The sequence below is a fragment of the Macrotis lagotis genome, chromosome 7, assembly GCF_037893015.1.
Source record: "Macrotis lagotis isolate mMagLag1 chromosome 7, bilby.v1.9.chrom.fasta, whole genome shotgun sequence".
Classification (NCBI taxonomy): Eukaryota; Metazoa; Chordata; class Mammalia; order Peramelemorphia; family Peramelidae; genus Macrotis; species Macrotis lagotis.
Genome location: NC_133664.1, coordinates 165,658,930 through 165,676,911, shown reverse-complemented (window position 1 = coordinate 165,676,911; position 17,982 = coordinate 165,658,930). Strand labels below are relative to the sequence as shown.

At 32.6% G+C, this 17,982-nt stretch overlaps 1 protein-coding gene across 1 annotated transcript in view; it reads left to right on the top strand.

The window, feature by feature from the left end:
- Nucleotides 1-17,982, top strand: part of LOC141494195 (semaphorin-3E-like) — a 371,039-nt gene that overhangs the window by 256,101 nt on the left and 96,956 nt on the right. The window contains exons 3-4 of the mRNA XM_074195301.1: nucleotides 12,393-12,452; nucleotides 16,300-16,419. Coding sequence (XP_074051402.1) covers nucleotides 12,393-12,452; nucleotides 16,300-16,419 — 180 coding nt within the window. The remainder of the gene's footprint in view (nucleotides 1-12,392; nucleotides 12,453-16,299; nucleotides 16,420-17,982) is intronic.

Below are 17,982 nucleotides of genomic sequence, written 5' to 3'. Positions count from 1 at the left end.
TTTACCTTGAAATAAAAAAAAAAAGACTAAGAAAACCCAAGGGCTATGCTAATACCCAAGACACTATTAAAAGAGGTAGAGATAGATTTTTAGCATATTGGATATATGTTCATAGGAGGCTCTATGAGAAAACCTAACAAAGGATCAAATAGCATAAGGCATGTGCCAATAGGATGAAATTTATAAAAAATTAAAAGAATGTTTCTATTTGTGAAATCATAGTTCCTGGAAGGCTATGGACATGGTAGCTATTGTTTTTATTTTTGCTGCCTTCTATGAATGATATTAGTTCAATGTTCCATTCTAAATCTTTGAGACAAAAAGAAAAACATTTATTTGTATAATATAATGATAGAACTGGAGCAATTCATCTAAGAAGATATGTCTTTCCTCTACGGAGGATTTTAATATGTTGTCAAGCATTACATAGAAGGAAAAGAAAAGAATAAGTTTTGATAAGATGGAATATCCATATTGGGATGATCATCAATATCACTAAATAATTGAAATTTAAATACAAAACCTATGTGCTGTGTATGAGACCTGTGTTTTCTGGATATGGATTTTCTCCTTCATGCAACCTGACTGGTCTAAACCTGTTGATGCAGATTTCAGAACTTAGATCATAAAAGGTCCCTGCCATGAGCACTCAGAATCTCTCATACTAAATTGATACTGAGATCATGGAAATTTGCATTCTAGATGTGAGGGCAGGTATTGTGTCCAGAGAATCCTTACTATTATTTCCATGCTTGAACCCCCCCCCCCCCCCAGCAAACCCTAGGCAATTGGGGTTAAGTGATTTACCCAGGATCACTCACCTAGTAAGCATAAAGTGTCTGAGATCAAATTTGAATTCAAGTCCTTCTGACTTCAAGACTTGTGCTGTATCTACTGTGTCACCTAACCACCCCAAGAGACATATCCTTATTTTTTATTCTAACTAGTATTTCTTTATTATATTTATTTTATTTGTGTACAAGTGATGTTTTTATACATTACTAAAATATTCTAAACATATTCTAAAAAAGAGTAAGCATAATACCCCCTTTCCCAAAAAATATAGACCCTCATGAGCAATAAAGTAAAGGTAAGAGCAAAAAAATCAAAATTAAAATAAAAAAATAATAGGGGCAGCTAGGTGGCGCAGTGGACAGAGCACCAGCCCTGGAGTCAGGAGCACCTGGGTTTAAATCTGGCCTCAGACACCCAGAAATCACCCAGTTGTGTGGCCTGAGACAAGCCACCCAACCCAATTTGCCCCGCAAGCCCCCCAAATAACAACAACAACAACAACAACAACAACAATAATAATGAATGTGCTTCAGTCTGTGTTCCAACACCACCAGCTCTGTATTGGGTGAATCACATTCTTTAGGATAAATCCATCACAAAAGCTACTTCCATATTTTTCCACTGTTGCCATTGCTGATTGCAACTCTCTCCATTCCTAGTATATGGTAGTCGGGAAGTAGGAATGGAGAGAGTTGCAATCAGCAATGGCAACAGTGGAAAATCCCCCCTCAGACACTTAATAATTACCTAGATGTATGGCCTTGGGCAAGCCACTTAACCCCATTGCCTTGCAAAAACTAAAAAAAAAATCCTCTTGAAAATGTTCAGGATATTTTTAATGTGGTTTAAAATATTCTACATGTCTGTTCTTATTACAGTACTTCTCCCTTATATGTGGGGATATGTTCCAGGAGTACAAGGAGGCCTGAAATCAAGGAATAGGACCTAACTTTATATAGTCAATTCTTGTTTTATATAAATTCACCTTCTGCAACTTTGACTTTACAAAAAATATTTCCAAAAGAAACCCACATTCCAAAGGCAACACATCTTTATTATACAGTGCTGTGCTTTCTCTCTCAGTTCCTGCCTCTCCACTCATATTCTTCAGTCTCTGTCCCCCCAAAACCCTCACTCCCCAAAGAAAAACACCTTGAAGAGAAAGTGGAAGAATGGATACATAGAGAAACTGCTACCATCTCAGGCTCTGGGATTTGGGTTTGCAAACTTCTTCATGAATAGAGGAGACCTTTGCTCTGTTCAGCTCATTCTGCTCTGTGGTACCTCTCTGGGCTACCTCTTGTCTATCCCCAGTCCTCATGGGTCCTTGAAATATATGCTAGTCTCTATTCATGAGTACTTGACCTCTTCCTATCTCCCTCATTCCCTGGGAGTTTCCTTACAGGAAACCACTGGGAAAAAAAAAAAAACTTCAGGTAAGGGGTAGGGTGACTATTGAAGATATTTTCCCCAATAAATTTAATTTCATGTCTGAATTTTCTGTGAGATTAAAAACTTACCAAAAAAAAGCAATTGATTTTGGACAACACAAAATAAGGCTCTTCTTGTATATATTTCTTTGACAACAGGAATAAAAAGGGAGAAGAGAACTTGAAAGATCTTAGTCTTAATTTCATTTTTGATATATTCAAAATGCTGACCATAGTCTTAATTTTATTTTTGATATATTTAGAATACAAGGGAAATATTTTATGATCTTCAAAAATCCATTCCTTTTTCACCTTTCCTCTATTTTACACTTGTTAGAAAAAAAGAATAGAGGTGATATTCTAGGTAGGAATCTCAACAACATCTTCCTGTACCTTTGGGAAAAGTTATATTTTTATGCTAAACTAACTGGAGCAAGGTGGTGAAATGTACTTTAGAAAAAAATGATCCTTCATTTGCAAATCTGCTTGCACCAAAGGTTCTCAATCTGAAGGTCATTGGCCTAGCTGATCTCTTAGATTCCTTTTGACTCTAAATCTAGAAGCCTATTTTGAATGTTTTATTCAAGAATATATAAGAAACTTCAGGCTTATGCTTCCCAAATCCTCAGGTGTGTTCATATAGCCTACTCAAACCTCCCTGCATATCACTGGTGCCAAGTATGACGTTAATTTAACAACTTTTCCATGACAAAGATTTTATATTAGCTGGATACAAATAAGTGATTTTTTTCCCTATTAACAACAAACACCATACAATACCTAGTAAGTAGTAGGTGCTTAGTAATTTATTAAGTTGAATTGAATCCTCATGTCACCCTTGGGTTAACAATTAGTGCTAAGCAAGTTCTCAATTGTTAGGTCTCAGGATTAAGGCACTCACTCCCCTCCATTTTATAAGGGAGGGGAGAACAGACAGTGATATGGGTATTTGTGAGAATGATATGGACAAGTTTGGGACAAATTTTGCCTTAAATTATGCTTATTGATTTTATGGGGGTAATTTTTTTCAAGTGCCCCAGTGATAACCTAGTCTTGTTTGATATAATGATAACAGTTCATAATTAATAGTGCTTTTATTCTTCAGGATAGAACAAATATTCTATACAGCTCCAGTGCAAAGAAGGCTTTGCCCTTTATGAACATCCAAATTGGACAATGGTTCTAATATTCTTGTTTTTCCCATTGCCATCAAAAGAAAAAGGGTCAGTATATTTGTTTAAGCTACTGTGAATATTTTTCATAACATTTTTTCTATCAATTTTCTGCAAACTATTATCTCTATTTCTTTTCTAAAACTGATTCAAAAAAGCAATCCAAATCCAGTAAAAATAACTTATTTCTCATCTATCATGAATGTAAATTCACACTATTCATATTTAGATCAGAACATATATGACAACTGTAGAATTCTTTAGTTGACAGTTTTCTTTTATACTTTCCTTAATTATTACCTTTATGTGAACATTCAACTTAATGAACTCATAAAGGTAATATGATCCTGTGTATTTTAGAGGTGAGATTAATTTTATGTTGAATTGGGAAAAGGCATTAAGAATAAAATTTGCATATAAATGTCAGATGGCAAATTACATTAATGACATCAGGAACTGTTCATATAGGAGGTCGTACATTGGTACAGTAAAGTTCGTGTAGAACTATAAGTCTGGTCAATGTGCCAAAAGACTAGTTCTGGCACATGACCAGTTTAAAACATTATGACTATTGTCATTATAAATAAGTTTAAAAGCCTAAACACCAGGAAAATGAACATATGCTAGGTTAAAAGCTACCATTTACAGTCAATTAGTACCTGACTTTTATGTTTTGTAAACAAAGTCCATTTTATTGCCTTTAAACATTATTTTCCCATGAGACAGGCAAATAAAATTCACATTGAGGAAGGCAGTACTGATGTGTCATCCATCCATATAGAGAAACATATAAACCCAATGGTCCAATGATTAGGATTAAAATAATAAAATTAGGTGTAACTTCTTGGATAAAATGAAACTATGGAATGACTCACTTAAAATATATATATATATATATATATATATATACATATACATATATATTGCATTGATCTTGACTAAAATTAAATATGCTATTTTGTGGGGAAAATTAATTGAAATTATACTTTTCATTTGGGCAATAAAAATCTGTTCATCATTGCCATTTTGTTCCTGCCTGCTTACACTTCTGGTGGGTGTCATAATAGCATCTTATAATAATAAACTGCAATAATCTTAATTCTCCTATCATTATGAGACCCAATGGGGTGCCCAGAAAAAATTACTATGTGTGTTTTTTGTTTTGCTTTTATTCTTTAGCTCAGATAAAGGTTATGAAAGGCTTCAGCATGGTCTGTTAACCAACATAAGGATGATTACATAAATATTAAAGACAGTATCATCATGTAATTGGATATATTTGACCTTTTACTTTTTATTCCTTTTATTGAATAGAGAATTTTGAAGTATCACCATATCCTTTTGTAGATTTAACAATGTTTTGTGTGGAACAAACAGTTTCATTTCATGAGGTTTTATTGTTATTAAACTGTGGAGCAGAACCAAAAAAGGCTTATTCTGACTGCCAAAAGAAATGAGGAAAATCATCTTCCTTACTAACTTGGCAGAACATGTACACATTCTGGCTGCAAAATATACCCCTCTGTTTCCATTGTGGTCTTTTTGTAATGCCTTTTTTCACATTGGTGATGAAATGAAGAGTATAATCTTTAGCCTTGTCGATATTTTTAAAGTTCCCTCAGCCAAACCTGATCTATTTTTTCATTCACAATAAATCCCAAGGCTTATATGGACTTTGCTGTGTCTTTTCTCCCTTTGGTTACTCCATAAGTGCTAGGAGTCTCTGTGAATGGCTTTTTTACCTTTGAATCTTTGATCACATCATTCTTTCCCTCTCCTCTCTCCCTCTGGAATCTTATCCATCATAGATTTTCTGGAATCTAACTGAATGAAATGTCTTTCTCTTCTCTGAGCGCAGAAAATATAATCACCTAAAAAATAGGAACATTAATCATAGAGAAGCATAGACACATTGGGAAATAATTTCAGATTTGCAGGAGAACTTAGGGGACATTTAGTTCAACGACCTCATTTCATTAAAAATATAGAACTTAGAAAAATAGGACCATAAGTTTTAGAATTGAAAGGAACATTAGAAATCATCCAACTAGCTTAGCCCCATCACTTTACAGATGAGAGAACTGAATTCTAGAGAGTTTGAGGGACTTGCATGAAGTCACACAACTAGTATCTAAGAAGTGTCATTTGAACCCATGGTCCTCTGATTTTAAATTCAGCACTGTTTCCTTAATAGTCAACTACCTAAATTTTACTATGTGTTACTTATACTTTAATGTGTGCCATGTAAAACTCAATTAAATTATAAACTTGTTAAAGGAATAGCCCCATACATACATATATGCATATTTACATGCACACACATATAGTAGTAAGTGCTCAATAGAATTTTGTTGACTGATTGCTGGACTCTTCTTAAGGGCAACCATAATAGTTGGTTTGGCTAAGAACTAAAGGTGTATTCTTAAGATCTTAGATTTGTCAGCTCTGATAATATCCAAGGAGTAATGTTTTTATATGAAAATAATTTATTTAATAATTAAAATTTCTACCCTGGACTAATCATTATGAAACAATGATTTGCTTGAGGTGCACTAAAATTGTTTAAATGACATCAGTTTAAAATGAAAGCATCAGTCAACTTGGCTGATATTTTCAAAGTTATTTCTTGAATTTGCTTTTGGCTTCATAAAGAGACAGTCTAGTAAGCCCAAAATTTGGACAATTAAAAGAATGAAAGAATGAGTAAGGGTTCTAACATCAGAAAATTTAGGCTGAGTATAATGTGGTAAATATTTTAAATATATATAATCTGCACTTATAAATATAGAAAATTATCTTTAATAAGAACAATTCATTCTATAACAAGGGAAGTAAATATTGTTTTTAAGAGCCAGCCCAAGTTGAGAAAGTCTTAGTGACAAAAGGTGTCCACTAAGCAATGACTATTTTTGATCCACAATAACACAAAAAGGTCATGTACTAGCATAATAAGCATTTACTATCTGCATTAATGGCAAAGAATATTACTAACAGCAAAATATGTTGAAGTTTGTACTTTATGTTTCACCCTAAGCTAAATTTGCTATGTATATAACCTTTACTTCCTAGAGAATTTTTGGCCAATCTGATCAATTAATTTCCTCTCCCCACTGAACTCATTCAAATTTTATGTTCACTTTAGTGTGTGTGTGTGTGTGTGTGTGTGTGTGTGTGTTTATAGCCTTACAATATTGAAATTAAATTTATATATAAAACTAGATATGTGTGTATGTGTGTAATTTTTATATAAATTTTATATGTTAAGTGTGTATATTTTTATGTAAAAGTTCATCCATTGGTAATAAAATCAAAAGAAAATGGGGAAATAAATGATGTCAACAAAGGAAGGATTTCATTGCTTGTTCAGTTTCAATATATTAATAGAAATATGAAAACAAATTTAGTGCAAATAATCCCTTATTGAAAAGACCTTGATTTCTGCTAGACCAACCCTGTTATTTAACAGATTTGGGAACAGAGGTACCAGAGTGTTCTTTGCACATCACTTTAGCCATGGGTAAAGTTCCATTCTGATATGTAAATTAAATCCAATAATGTGCAATTTTAGATTAAAACCTGATTCATGCCAATCTCCTGTTAGATAGTTAATATTTTATAGTGGATCAGAATGAGAATTTGTAGGTCATTCAGCAGTTATAGAAGGGATATTTACATAACTATAACACTGAGACTTCACAGCTGATCCTTTCTGAGTTGTCTATAAATTGCCTGCAAAATATCAGAGAGAACTTCTAGACCCCTTTAAAACTATTTTTTTTGTCAGAGAATCAGGAAGTACTAATCAATAACCTGAGCCTTTAATTTCATGAGGCAATCATGTTTTGAGAATGATTTCAAGTTAGTTTTTTTTAATTTTAGAAAATTTGGTCTAACTTGCAGGTGGATGGAACCTAGAATCTTGCTATTACTATGTCATTGCATTTGCTATGATTAAAGATTTGAAGGATCTGAATAATTGGATATTTCTAAGACAGCTTGATTTCATTGGTATGTGTGCTCCCTCTACTGGTGTCTATTGTAGCAACTTTTCATGAAACATTCTCCTCCATATCTGACCCTGAATCTAACAAATACGTCAAAAGGTAGACAGGAAGAAAGTGAAACAGGAAAGAAAGAAAGAAAGAAAGAAAGAAAGAAAGAAAGAAAGAAAGAAAGAAAGAAAGAAAGAAAGAAAGAAAGAAAGAAAGAAAGGAAGGAAGGAAGGAAAGAAAGAAAGAAAGAAAGAAAGAAAGAAAGAAAATGAAAGGAAGGAAGGAAGGAAGGAAGGAAGGAAGGAAGGAAGGAAGGAAGAAAGAAAGAAAGAAAGAAAGAAAGAAAGAAAGAAAGAAAGAAAGAAAGAAAGAAAGAAAGAAAGAAAGAAAAAGAAAGAAAGAAAGAAAGAAAGAAAGGAAGGAAAGAAAGAAAGAAAGAAGAAAGGAAGAAAGGAAGAAAGGAAGGAAGGAAGGAAGGAAGGAAGGAAGGAAGGAAGGAAGGAAAGAAAGCTCTTTATTATCTTCTGAGTACTTTGCTAAGAGCTTTACAAATATTTTCTCATTTAATCCTCACAATGACCTTGGGAAGTAGGTGCTACTTCTATTCTCATTTATTATCTTTGTTTTGCAGTATAGGAAATAAAGGCAGGTAGCAGTTGAGTGACTTGCACAGCTATTAAGTATGAGACGAATATTTGAACTCAGACATCCCTGACTATAGATCTAACATTCTATTCACTGTACTTCTCAACTTCCCTTAAGACTTTCAGTAGTTTGTTATTACAGAATAGAATTTTGATTTTTCATTTTTTATTCCCATGTTTTATTATTAGTTCACCTGTTTTTCTCATCAATTAATTAACACAATTTTAAGAACCACTTATGATTAATTTCTAGGAATTGTTGATACAAAGAAAAAAAAAGAATTTCCTGATATCAAGGAAATAATATGTTCACATAATATGTACACAAAATAAATAGAAGGTAATATTGATATTGGCAAAAAAAGACACTGAAGAAAGGAGGAAAGAAACAAATCTTAATAATTGCTTTCTTTTCTATACTACTATACTAAACTCCATTCATCTTGTTTGATCCAAGCAACATTTCTTGAGTTGGCACTACTTTTATTCCTATTTTCAGAAATTATTCCTTCAGGAAACTGAAGGGGACAGAGGTTAACAATTATCCAGGGTCACATAGCTAGCAAGTGTCTGAGTTAGAATTTGACCTTGAGTCTTCAGAATCCCTGGACTAATTCTGTATCCAGACTGAATTGAACGTTTTTACATCTTCCCATTTATTGTCTAATTTTTCCCTTTAAAATTATCTTAAGATTAATTAAAATGAGTACACTTTCATATATATACATATATATATATATACATATATATATATATAGTGGAATAAAAGAATTTGTAAATGAAACTGTGAATCTCTATTAGGTACAACTTGTCTTTTAAAATATCTAATAATTGAATGTGTTATTTTCAAAGCTTCCCTACCTATATTTGATTATTTTTAACCTTCCTTTCTACTATGGATTTAAATTTTTTTTCGATAATCTTTTTCCCTTGCTACCTACCTTTTTCCTTCTTTCTTCTTTCCCTCTCTTCTTCATTTTCTTCCTTCCTTTCTTCTTTTTATTTCTTGACATTTAAGGTGATCTGGCAGCTATCTTCTGTTTTGATATTAATATTTTCCCTGCTAGTTTCTTTGTTTATGCTCTTTAATATAATTTTCTGCCCTCTGAGATCTTTACTAATATATTGCCTTTTTTGATACTCCTTCCTCTTTTATAGTAGTTATTCTAGGACTGCACTTCTAAGCTTCCTCACCATGCTCCAGTTCTAGGCAATTCACTTTCATTAGCCTTAGTCTCTTCCCTAAGTGACATCTTTGGGGGGGTGTGAACTGTCCCAGTTGAATTTGGGACCCTTAGAGTATCACAAACATTGATATCCTGTTTGAGTTCTTCTGGGATACTAGTACTGCCACAATACTATGCTATGCATATTGATTTTCTTCCTTTTGATTTTCTATAGCACAGGGTGAAGGAAGGGACAAAGTTGGATTCTGTTGCAAGTTTCTGCTTTTTTGGTTTCCTCTATCATAGAGTAGGGGTAGGGGGTAGAGATGAACTTTCCTATAAGCCCATTGATTGACTTGTGAAGACTTAAAGAGTCTTCCCTTAGGGGAAGTGTTATGAAGTCAGTGTATTAGAAATAAGGTTAAGGATTAGACTTCTCTCCTGTTATTCCATTAAATTATTTTCTTAGTGCTCTTGATATTTTGACCTATGCAACTAATTCAGGCAACCAAAGTTATACTATCTCTGGCACATAAATGTATTGTGGAGAAATTTGAGATGCAGCAAGGAACAGATTAAGTCATAGTTCAGTCTTCCTGTTTGTCCTTTGTCCCATTTAAGGTTTTATATATATACATGTATTTGATTGTATGCATATGGTATATAAGATTGAAGGTGGTACTGATCTTAGAATCAGGAGGAGTCAATTCCAAGAGTTTAAGCATGGCTTAGACACTCCCTGTGTAACCCTATGCAAGTCACTCAACCCTGTTTGCCTCACTTTCCTGATCTGTAAAAAAAGAGCTAAAGAAGTCAATGGCAAACCACTCTAGTAGCTTTATTAAGAAAACCCAAAATAGGATCACAAAGAGTTGGACATGAGCGAAACAGTTCAATAACAATCTCAGAGAAGAAGGGGGTCCAAGTTAATAGAATTTTGTATTATTCTCTAATTCTTCAGATTTCATCGTTCCATTATTTACAACCAAAGGGCACCAGCAGAAGAATATTTATGTGAAAAAGATTAATTTCTTTTGTGTGAATATCTAATTCTCATTTACTGAAAGTTCTGATTGATTTCCCAGGGAAATCAGCCAGCTCTTGTTCTCCTACTCAATTCTAGGCAGAGGCAATTGTCCATCTGAAGTACATGGAAAAACTGTATGAACTTATTAAATTTTGTTTTACCGATCAGTGATTAAAAAGAATAAACAAGATTAAAAGGAAATAGAAATAATGAATAAAGTGGAATATCAGGATACATCAAAGTTGATGTCAACAAATATTGATTGAACATTTGATATTTTTCTAGCTAGATACTTAAAGGTATGCAAGAAAAGTATGACACAAAGTTTTCATGAAGCTTGTTACTACTTTTGAATACATATAAAAAGATGAGGAAAAATAATGACTAACTTCTGAATAAAATTTTATGCAAAATTGAGTGTGAAAAATCACTGGAATTATAGCTCAAGTCTTTGTTAGACTTCATGGAAGACAAAAAAATTGATTTATAGAATGAAGGAGTTATATTAAAAACTAGCATTTATTAAACACTGGCTTTTCTGTAAGAACCTGTTAGCTTCCAAGGTTTACTAAAAAAATTCTCTTTGTGTGTGTGTGTGTGTGTGTGTGTGTGTGTGTGTGTGTGTTTGTGTATATATATATATATGCATATATATATATATATATATAAAACTATCTACCTATCTACTATCCATGACATTCCCTTAAGAAGCTGATCTTTTCTCTACATATGAATGCAAATAATTCTTATTTCTTTTCTTTTTAGATTTTTGCAAGGCAATGGGGTTAAGTGGCTTGCCCAAGGCCACACAGCTAGGTAATTATTAAGTGTCTGAGACCAGATTTGAACCCAGGTACTCCTGACTCCAAGGCCAGTGCTTTATCCACTACACCACCTAGCTGCCCAATAATTCTTATTTCTATATGGCATTAGTAAGTGAAGAGACACAATGGGTATGGTGGTTAGAGAACTGGCCAAAAAACTATGAAGACATGGATTTAAGTATTACCTGTAACACTATGTCTCAGTGTGTGGCCATTGTCAGTCTCTCACTATATTCATAGCTCTCTAAAACTAGAAAAGGCATAGAAGGTCATTTCATTGATATGATATTCCTAGTTGAGATTTAAGATAAAGAGGGAGATTGACTGTTAAGGAGAAGTCCACAGATTAGAGTAGAACCAGGGAAGGACAATGTCACAAAAACCTAGAGAGAAAGATAAATTGGAATAGGTATAGACTGGAAGTAAGAAGACCAGTTAAGAATCTTTTATAACAGGTTGCTTCAGATGAAGCCTAACCAAGAGCGGTCAGAGTTGAAGAAGAGGTGAATATAACCTATTAAGGAGGATAATTCTATTTTGTTCATTCATGTCTGACTCTTCGTGACCCCATTTAGGATTTTCTTTGACAAAGATACTGGAGTTGTTTGACAATTCCTTCTCTAAATCATTTTGCAGATGAGGAAGTTTAGGCAAACAAGGTTAAGTGAATTACCTCAAGACCACATACCTAGTATGTGAGGTGAGATTTGAACTCAGGAAGGGGAGTTTTCTTGAGTCCAGGCCTGACCCCCCCTCTCCATTTAGTTGCCCCCATGTAGGATGTTGCAATTGTCAGATAAAAGAGGGAAGGGTAAGAGAGAGGGAAGAATAAAAAATGACTCAGAGGTTATGAGTTGTGTGTTATGGATGACATCAGTTGAAATCAGGCAATGAGTAATATTTTTTGGAGGATAACAATAAATTTGATTTTAGACATGTTGAGTAGGAAAAGCTCAGAAAACACAGATAGAAATATCTAGCAGGTTGCTCTCATTATCCAGGGCTTTGGGGAAGAGATTGGAAGTGTAGATTTGGGAATCATTTGTATAAAAGTAGATACTGAAGCCCTGATGGATGAGATAATCAGACTAGAGAATTTACAAATTTAGATGAACTCAGGGGAAAAAAACTGGCTTATTTATCCTGAAAAGACTTAAAGACAAAATAAAGTTCTTCAATGACATAAATGATGAGTATTAGGAAAAGAGGGGACTGCTTTCCATCTTCACAGAAAATGGAACAAAAAAAGTATTGTAAAAATCTATCTTCCATATGATTTAATCTTTTTAAAGGGAATTTTGTGTTTCTATAGCACATCCAATTATCATGTATTTTATTTCAGATACACTGGCCCAGCACAGTCCTACAAAAGGAGGAATGCATGATGAAAGGAAAGGATTCAGTAAGTATTCTTCAGTGTTGTTCAAAATAATGATTGATTGTACAATTTCTTTTTAAAATCCATAAAGGACTGAACTCCAAACCATGTCTTAAAAATGTACACAATTTAATCATGAAATAAACAGATAATACAAATGTTATAGTAAAATAAGTTATAGAGAAAGCAGTTCAATTTTTATATATGCATGTATTTGTATATCTATCCATCCATCTGTCTATCTATCTATCTATCTATCTGTATGTATGTATGTATATATGTATGTTTAGTCAAATCTATACATCTTTACAAAATTTTGCATGTTGAAATCTCATCCAACTCCTTATTCAGCTGATTGGAGGGAGACAATCTGCAAGACACTTTTGATTCCAGAAGAAGCTAAACATCTTTTAAGCAAAATATTTTTTATTAGATAGAAAAAAGACTATTGAAGAAATAATTAGGCACTTAATTGTGTGTAAAGGAATGAAAAGAGAGGACTAACAGGATGATGTAAAGAGAAGAATGGTATTTTACAAAGAACACTAGACTGAAACCTTGATTGTTAGTTCTTTATTATTAAGGAATTATATGACCTTCCAGAAATCATTTAATTCTTTGAGCCTCAGTTTTCTTATCAGCAAAACTGTGAAGATAATGCTTGGGCCATCTACTTTACTATCTTACATGGTGCAGGCTAAACTCCAATGTAACTTTATGTAGGTTTTTAAAGTATAAAAAGTTCTTTACATGCATAATGTCATATGTTACTCACAAAAATCCAATGAGTTGTTATTGTTATTATTATTTCCCATTTTACAGAAGAAGAAAGTGAGACTTGGTAAGGTTAAATGGTTCTTCCAGAATTATTTAACTAATAAAGGATGGAGGCAAAATTCAAAACCAGAAATCTCCCTCCAATGACCAAAACTTTTCCAATCTGTAAGAATCACTGTTGTGTGAAATATGATAGCACTTCATGTATTAAAGTGCTATATGAATGGCAAATATTATCTTTAAAACTAATTTAAAAATTATCTTTAAGCATCCAAAAACTAATATATATATATATTTCTATAAACTCTTTACAGAAAGAGTCACAATCTCTGGTCCAACTTCCATTTTTTTGTTTATGTCTAGTTTTTATACAAATCTTTTTCCTTCAATAATAATAATTAAGTAATTAAATCAATATTCTTTTCCTCTGATCCCACTTTTTGCCATTTCATCTTATTTCATAAAAACCTTTATATAGTTCTTTATAGTATTCCAGTTAATCACAATCCTATCTTGGTATCCTAATGCAGTGAATAAGTCATAATTCATTCAGTCCTTCCCCAGTCAGAGAACATTCAGTTTCTTTGAGGTTTAGCAGAAAGAGTACTAGAGTTGGAAGTTATCAGCAAGACCTGGGTTTTAAACATGACTCTGACATGAGCCACAGGCAGGCCAATTAAACTCTTTTAAGTCTCATTTTCCTCATCTATAAAATGGAAATAAAATCAGTATTGATTACTTGACATAGTATGTGGGTCAAATGAGATAATAGCCAGAGCCCTAAATTTCAGGTATTATCCTTTATTTTGTCATTATAAATATCTTTGAATAACTCTTTTTTCTTTATATATTGATAAAAAATATGAGTTGAAGAAACAAATTTTCATAAAACAGAGGGAATAGGTTTTATGAACTTTACAAAAAGAAAGTATCAAGAAGATAGACCTTTGTATATTTTTTTAGATTTTACCCCATTAGGGAATAAATCATACTTTCCTCCTTTGGTACTCTTCTGTCTGCAATTGGAGAAATATAGGGAAGCTATATTCATAAATTCATTAGGGAGTTAAATATGAGTAGGGAGTTAAAAAGGGTAAAAGTAATCCTGCTCTCCCGTTATGCCTCCAGAGATTCTCCAAGGTTAAATCATTAAATCATTAGCTGGAGCTACACTTAGGATATATATATATATATATATATATATATATATATATATATATATATACACACATACATACACACACATATGTATACATATATATATATATATATCCATCATCTATCTATCTATCTATCTATCTATCTATCTATCTATCTATCTATCTATCATAGGCATTCTTTTAAACAGGGAAAGATGAACCAGAATGGACTATGAGAAACATATTATTCTTTCTTCCTCTTAATTCTTTTTATCAAATTGGTTACAGCCAGAGAATGAGCCACCATATTCTCTAAGACCTGAGTGTCTAGTAGATGACTGGCCGTACATGTCAAATCAGGAGCAAGAATTTTGTCTAATATTTCTCTGAAAGTTGCATTATTATAACATGAGAGGGAAAATCAGAGCTTCCAGATCTTTATGAAAAAAAGAGCATATGCACCTATGGCAACAGTAAATGAAATAATCTGATTTTATTAATTACTCTGTTATGATTAATCTACAGAATAAAACATGGATTCATAAGTAAAACTTCACATGGTTGATTGGTGATATGGTGCCCAAGATCATCACAGCAGTAATATAGTCACTATCCTGGCCTTCAGGATCTTCCATTCTTCATTGTTGTTAGTGACATGATTAGAAACCCATACTCACACATAGCCTAGCATGTCATTTAGTAATTTTACTACCTCATATCCGTGTACTTAATGTGTTAAAAATCTTTGGTATATGATTGCTGAAGGTATTATGCAAATGATATAAAGAACAATTTATAATATTTAAAATTTAATACTTATTAAAATTGTTTTTAATTTAATTTGCTTTTTGATGGAGGTATGTTATGTCATTGGTGCACTGATTACCTGTTGAGGGAACTTCCTCTATATTATAAAACTCATAGAGTTGCCTAGAGCAATAAGAAGTTCAATGACTTATCCAAGATCACTTATCCTGTATCAGAGACAGGACTCAAACTCCTGTCTTCTTTATTCACTATGGCACAGTGCCTCTCTTATTTTATATTAGATGGTTGAAATCAATTTGTACATATTATTTTCTACATTTTCTGTATTCAAACTGAGCCATATCCCCTTTTACAAACAAGTTTTAAAATTGTACCCATAGAAATGGATTCTAGTTATCTGACTAAATAGAATGTGCAGAGATGTAATAGAGAAAAAAAAAAAACTTTTCTTTTGATTAACTATTCTCTACTAATTGGAAAATGTAGATCAAGTATATTTTGAAGTGACACAGATTTGTGAATTTCAGATTGCATAATTTATTTTTAAATCAAAATAACGTTCCATATTCCAGAAGTTTGTGTGTATGTTTCCTATGTGCCAGGGAACCTTTTCTACATTATATTTTTCTGATTCCATGTTGACTCATTGTTTATAGTAACACTGAATAGTACTCTGCTTGAATCACAGCACCAGGAATTGTTTGGTTACTTAGAGGAAGAGATTGCCAAAGGATTCTCTCTGCATTCATATAATTTGGGGGCACAAGTTATGTTTATTTTACTTGATTGTAAAACAAATATTTGACCAAGCAATGAGCTGTACATATTCATTTATTATGTGTATACTGTCATTCTTCATATTTAAAGTTAATACTTCTGACATGCTTTGGTATCTTCCAGGGGAACATTTACTTGATAATACTAATATGTGTTTACATTATTAGCCCAAACCTTTTCCTTTCTCTTTTTCCTTCTATTGTTATCCCATTTACTTCTCAGTTCCTCAAGTATGAGACTAATTATCTTGGTGAGGAACAAAAAGAAAATAGGTGTAAAGTAACTGCCAGATCTAACACTGTATGATTTTATTTATGATGCGAAAAAGAGACTGAGGGATATGTTCGGCATCCTGTTAACCCCTTTTTCATTTGTGTGAGTTTATGTTTGTGTATATTTTCTTGTCATAGAGTGAATGTGCAAATTTCGTTCGAGTGCTGCATCATTATAACAGAACCCATCTCCTGGTCTGTGGTACTGGAGCTTTTGACCCTCTCTGTGCCTTCATCCGAGTTGGACACCAGTTGGAGGTAAGATGTAATTATGAATTGCCAAGAGTAAAGATACTATTTAAAATATATATTTTGTTTAAAAGTTATGGAAGTTTCAAATATTCTGTCATTTTTGAAATTTTATTTAGTTGGCCTACAATTAGAATAACAAAGTTTCTAGCAAATGAAGAATGTAGAAGGATATTTATTCTAAGCAATACTATATTGTCCCTTTGTTGGTGAGTGGCTTAGCTATCTATGTTAGTAAAACTTAATGGGTAGTTGAGATTTTCTAAAAATCATAATAGTACATCAACTGACTTTTGAGTATAATGTTAGATCCACTTCTAGAGATGCTACGGCTATTATTATTATCCACATTTAATGAGGAAACTGATACTGAGACAAAGGGACTTGCCCAGGATCACAGTTAGTAAGTATCTGAGCTTGGTTTTGAACGTCAGCCTCCTAGACCCAAGTCCTGCATTTTCTCCAAATATATTCTGGTATAATCATCATCATCATCATCATATTAGTAATAATAATAATAGTGTTTGCAGCAACATATATACATTATATGAGATTATGGTCATAAAAATTAAAAATTAAAAAAATTAAAAATAGCAATAAATAAACTGATATTTTTTAGCTACAAATTTTAAACTCAAGTCAGGAAGACCTTTACAGAAGTCTTTTGGACATGCTATAGGCTATGTGACCCTAGGAATATCTAATTCCTCAGTATCTCAGGCAACTCTCTAAGAGTGATAATTTTAGGAACTGATCTGTATTGTTAAAGAGTTTCCTCAGTGGAGATTCCTATTCCAATGAAATAACAAATCTAGTCCTAAAATAAAATTGTCTTTTTATAAAAACTACTTTATGTAATTTAACAAAAGATAGATCATCTAATCTTAAAACAGAAACATCATCAGAAATCTTTATTTAGATATTTCTCAGTTAACTAACTATCGATTGATGAGCAAGAAGATCTGAGGTTGAATTTGGGCTCAGACATTTATATATGTGAACTTCTGTATCATTTGTATCATTCTTTAACTTCTATGTGCTTCAGGATTTTTTATTTTTTTAATTATAAAATGGAATAATAAAAGACCTAACTCACAAAATTGCACAGATCAAATGAGATATTTGTAAATTATGCAGCACATAGTAGGTACATAATAAATTCTTATTTACTTTGTTTTTTTTCCAATTTATTGGTCATTCATAAACTTTGCCTTCCATCAAAGGTCAAAAAAGGAGGATATGATCTCAAATTCCTTCTCTGATGCTGATTTGCTGAATATCCTGAGTATGTTGTTTAAACCTTGTGAGTGGGGCAGCTAGGTGGCACAGTGGATAGAGCACAGGCCTTGGAGTCAGGAGGACCTGAGTTCAAATCCAGCCTCAGTCATTTAATAGTTACCTAGCTGTGTGGCCTTGGGTAAGCCACTTTGCCTTGCAAAAACCTAAAAAAAAAATTGTATCAGCTTTTTCACGCGTAAAATGAGGGATAATACTATTTCTTACAATATTGTGGTGATAATATGAACTTTAAAGGTCTATATAAATGTGAAATATTTCCTGCAACCCATTATA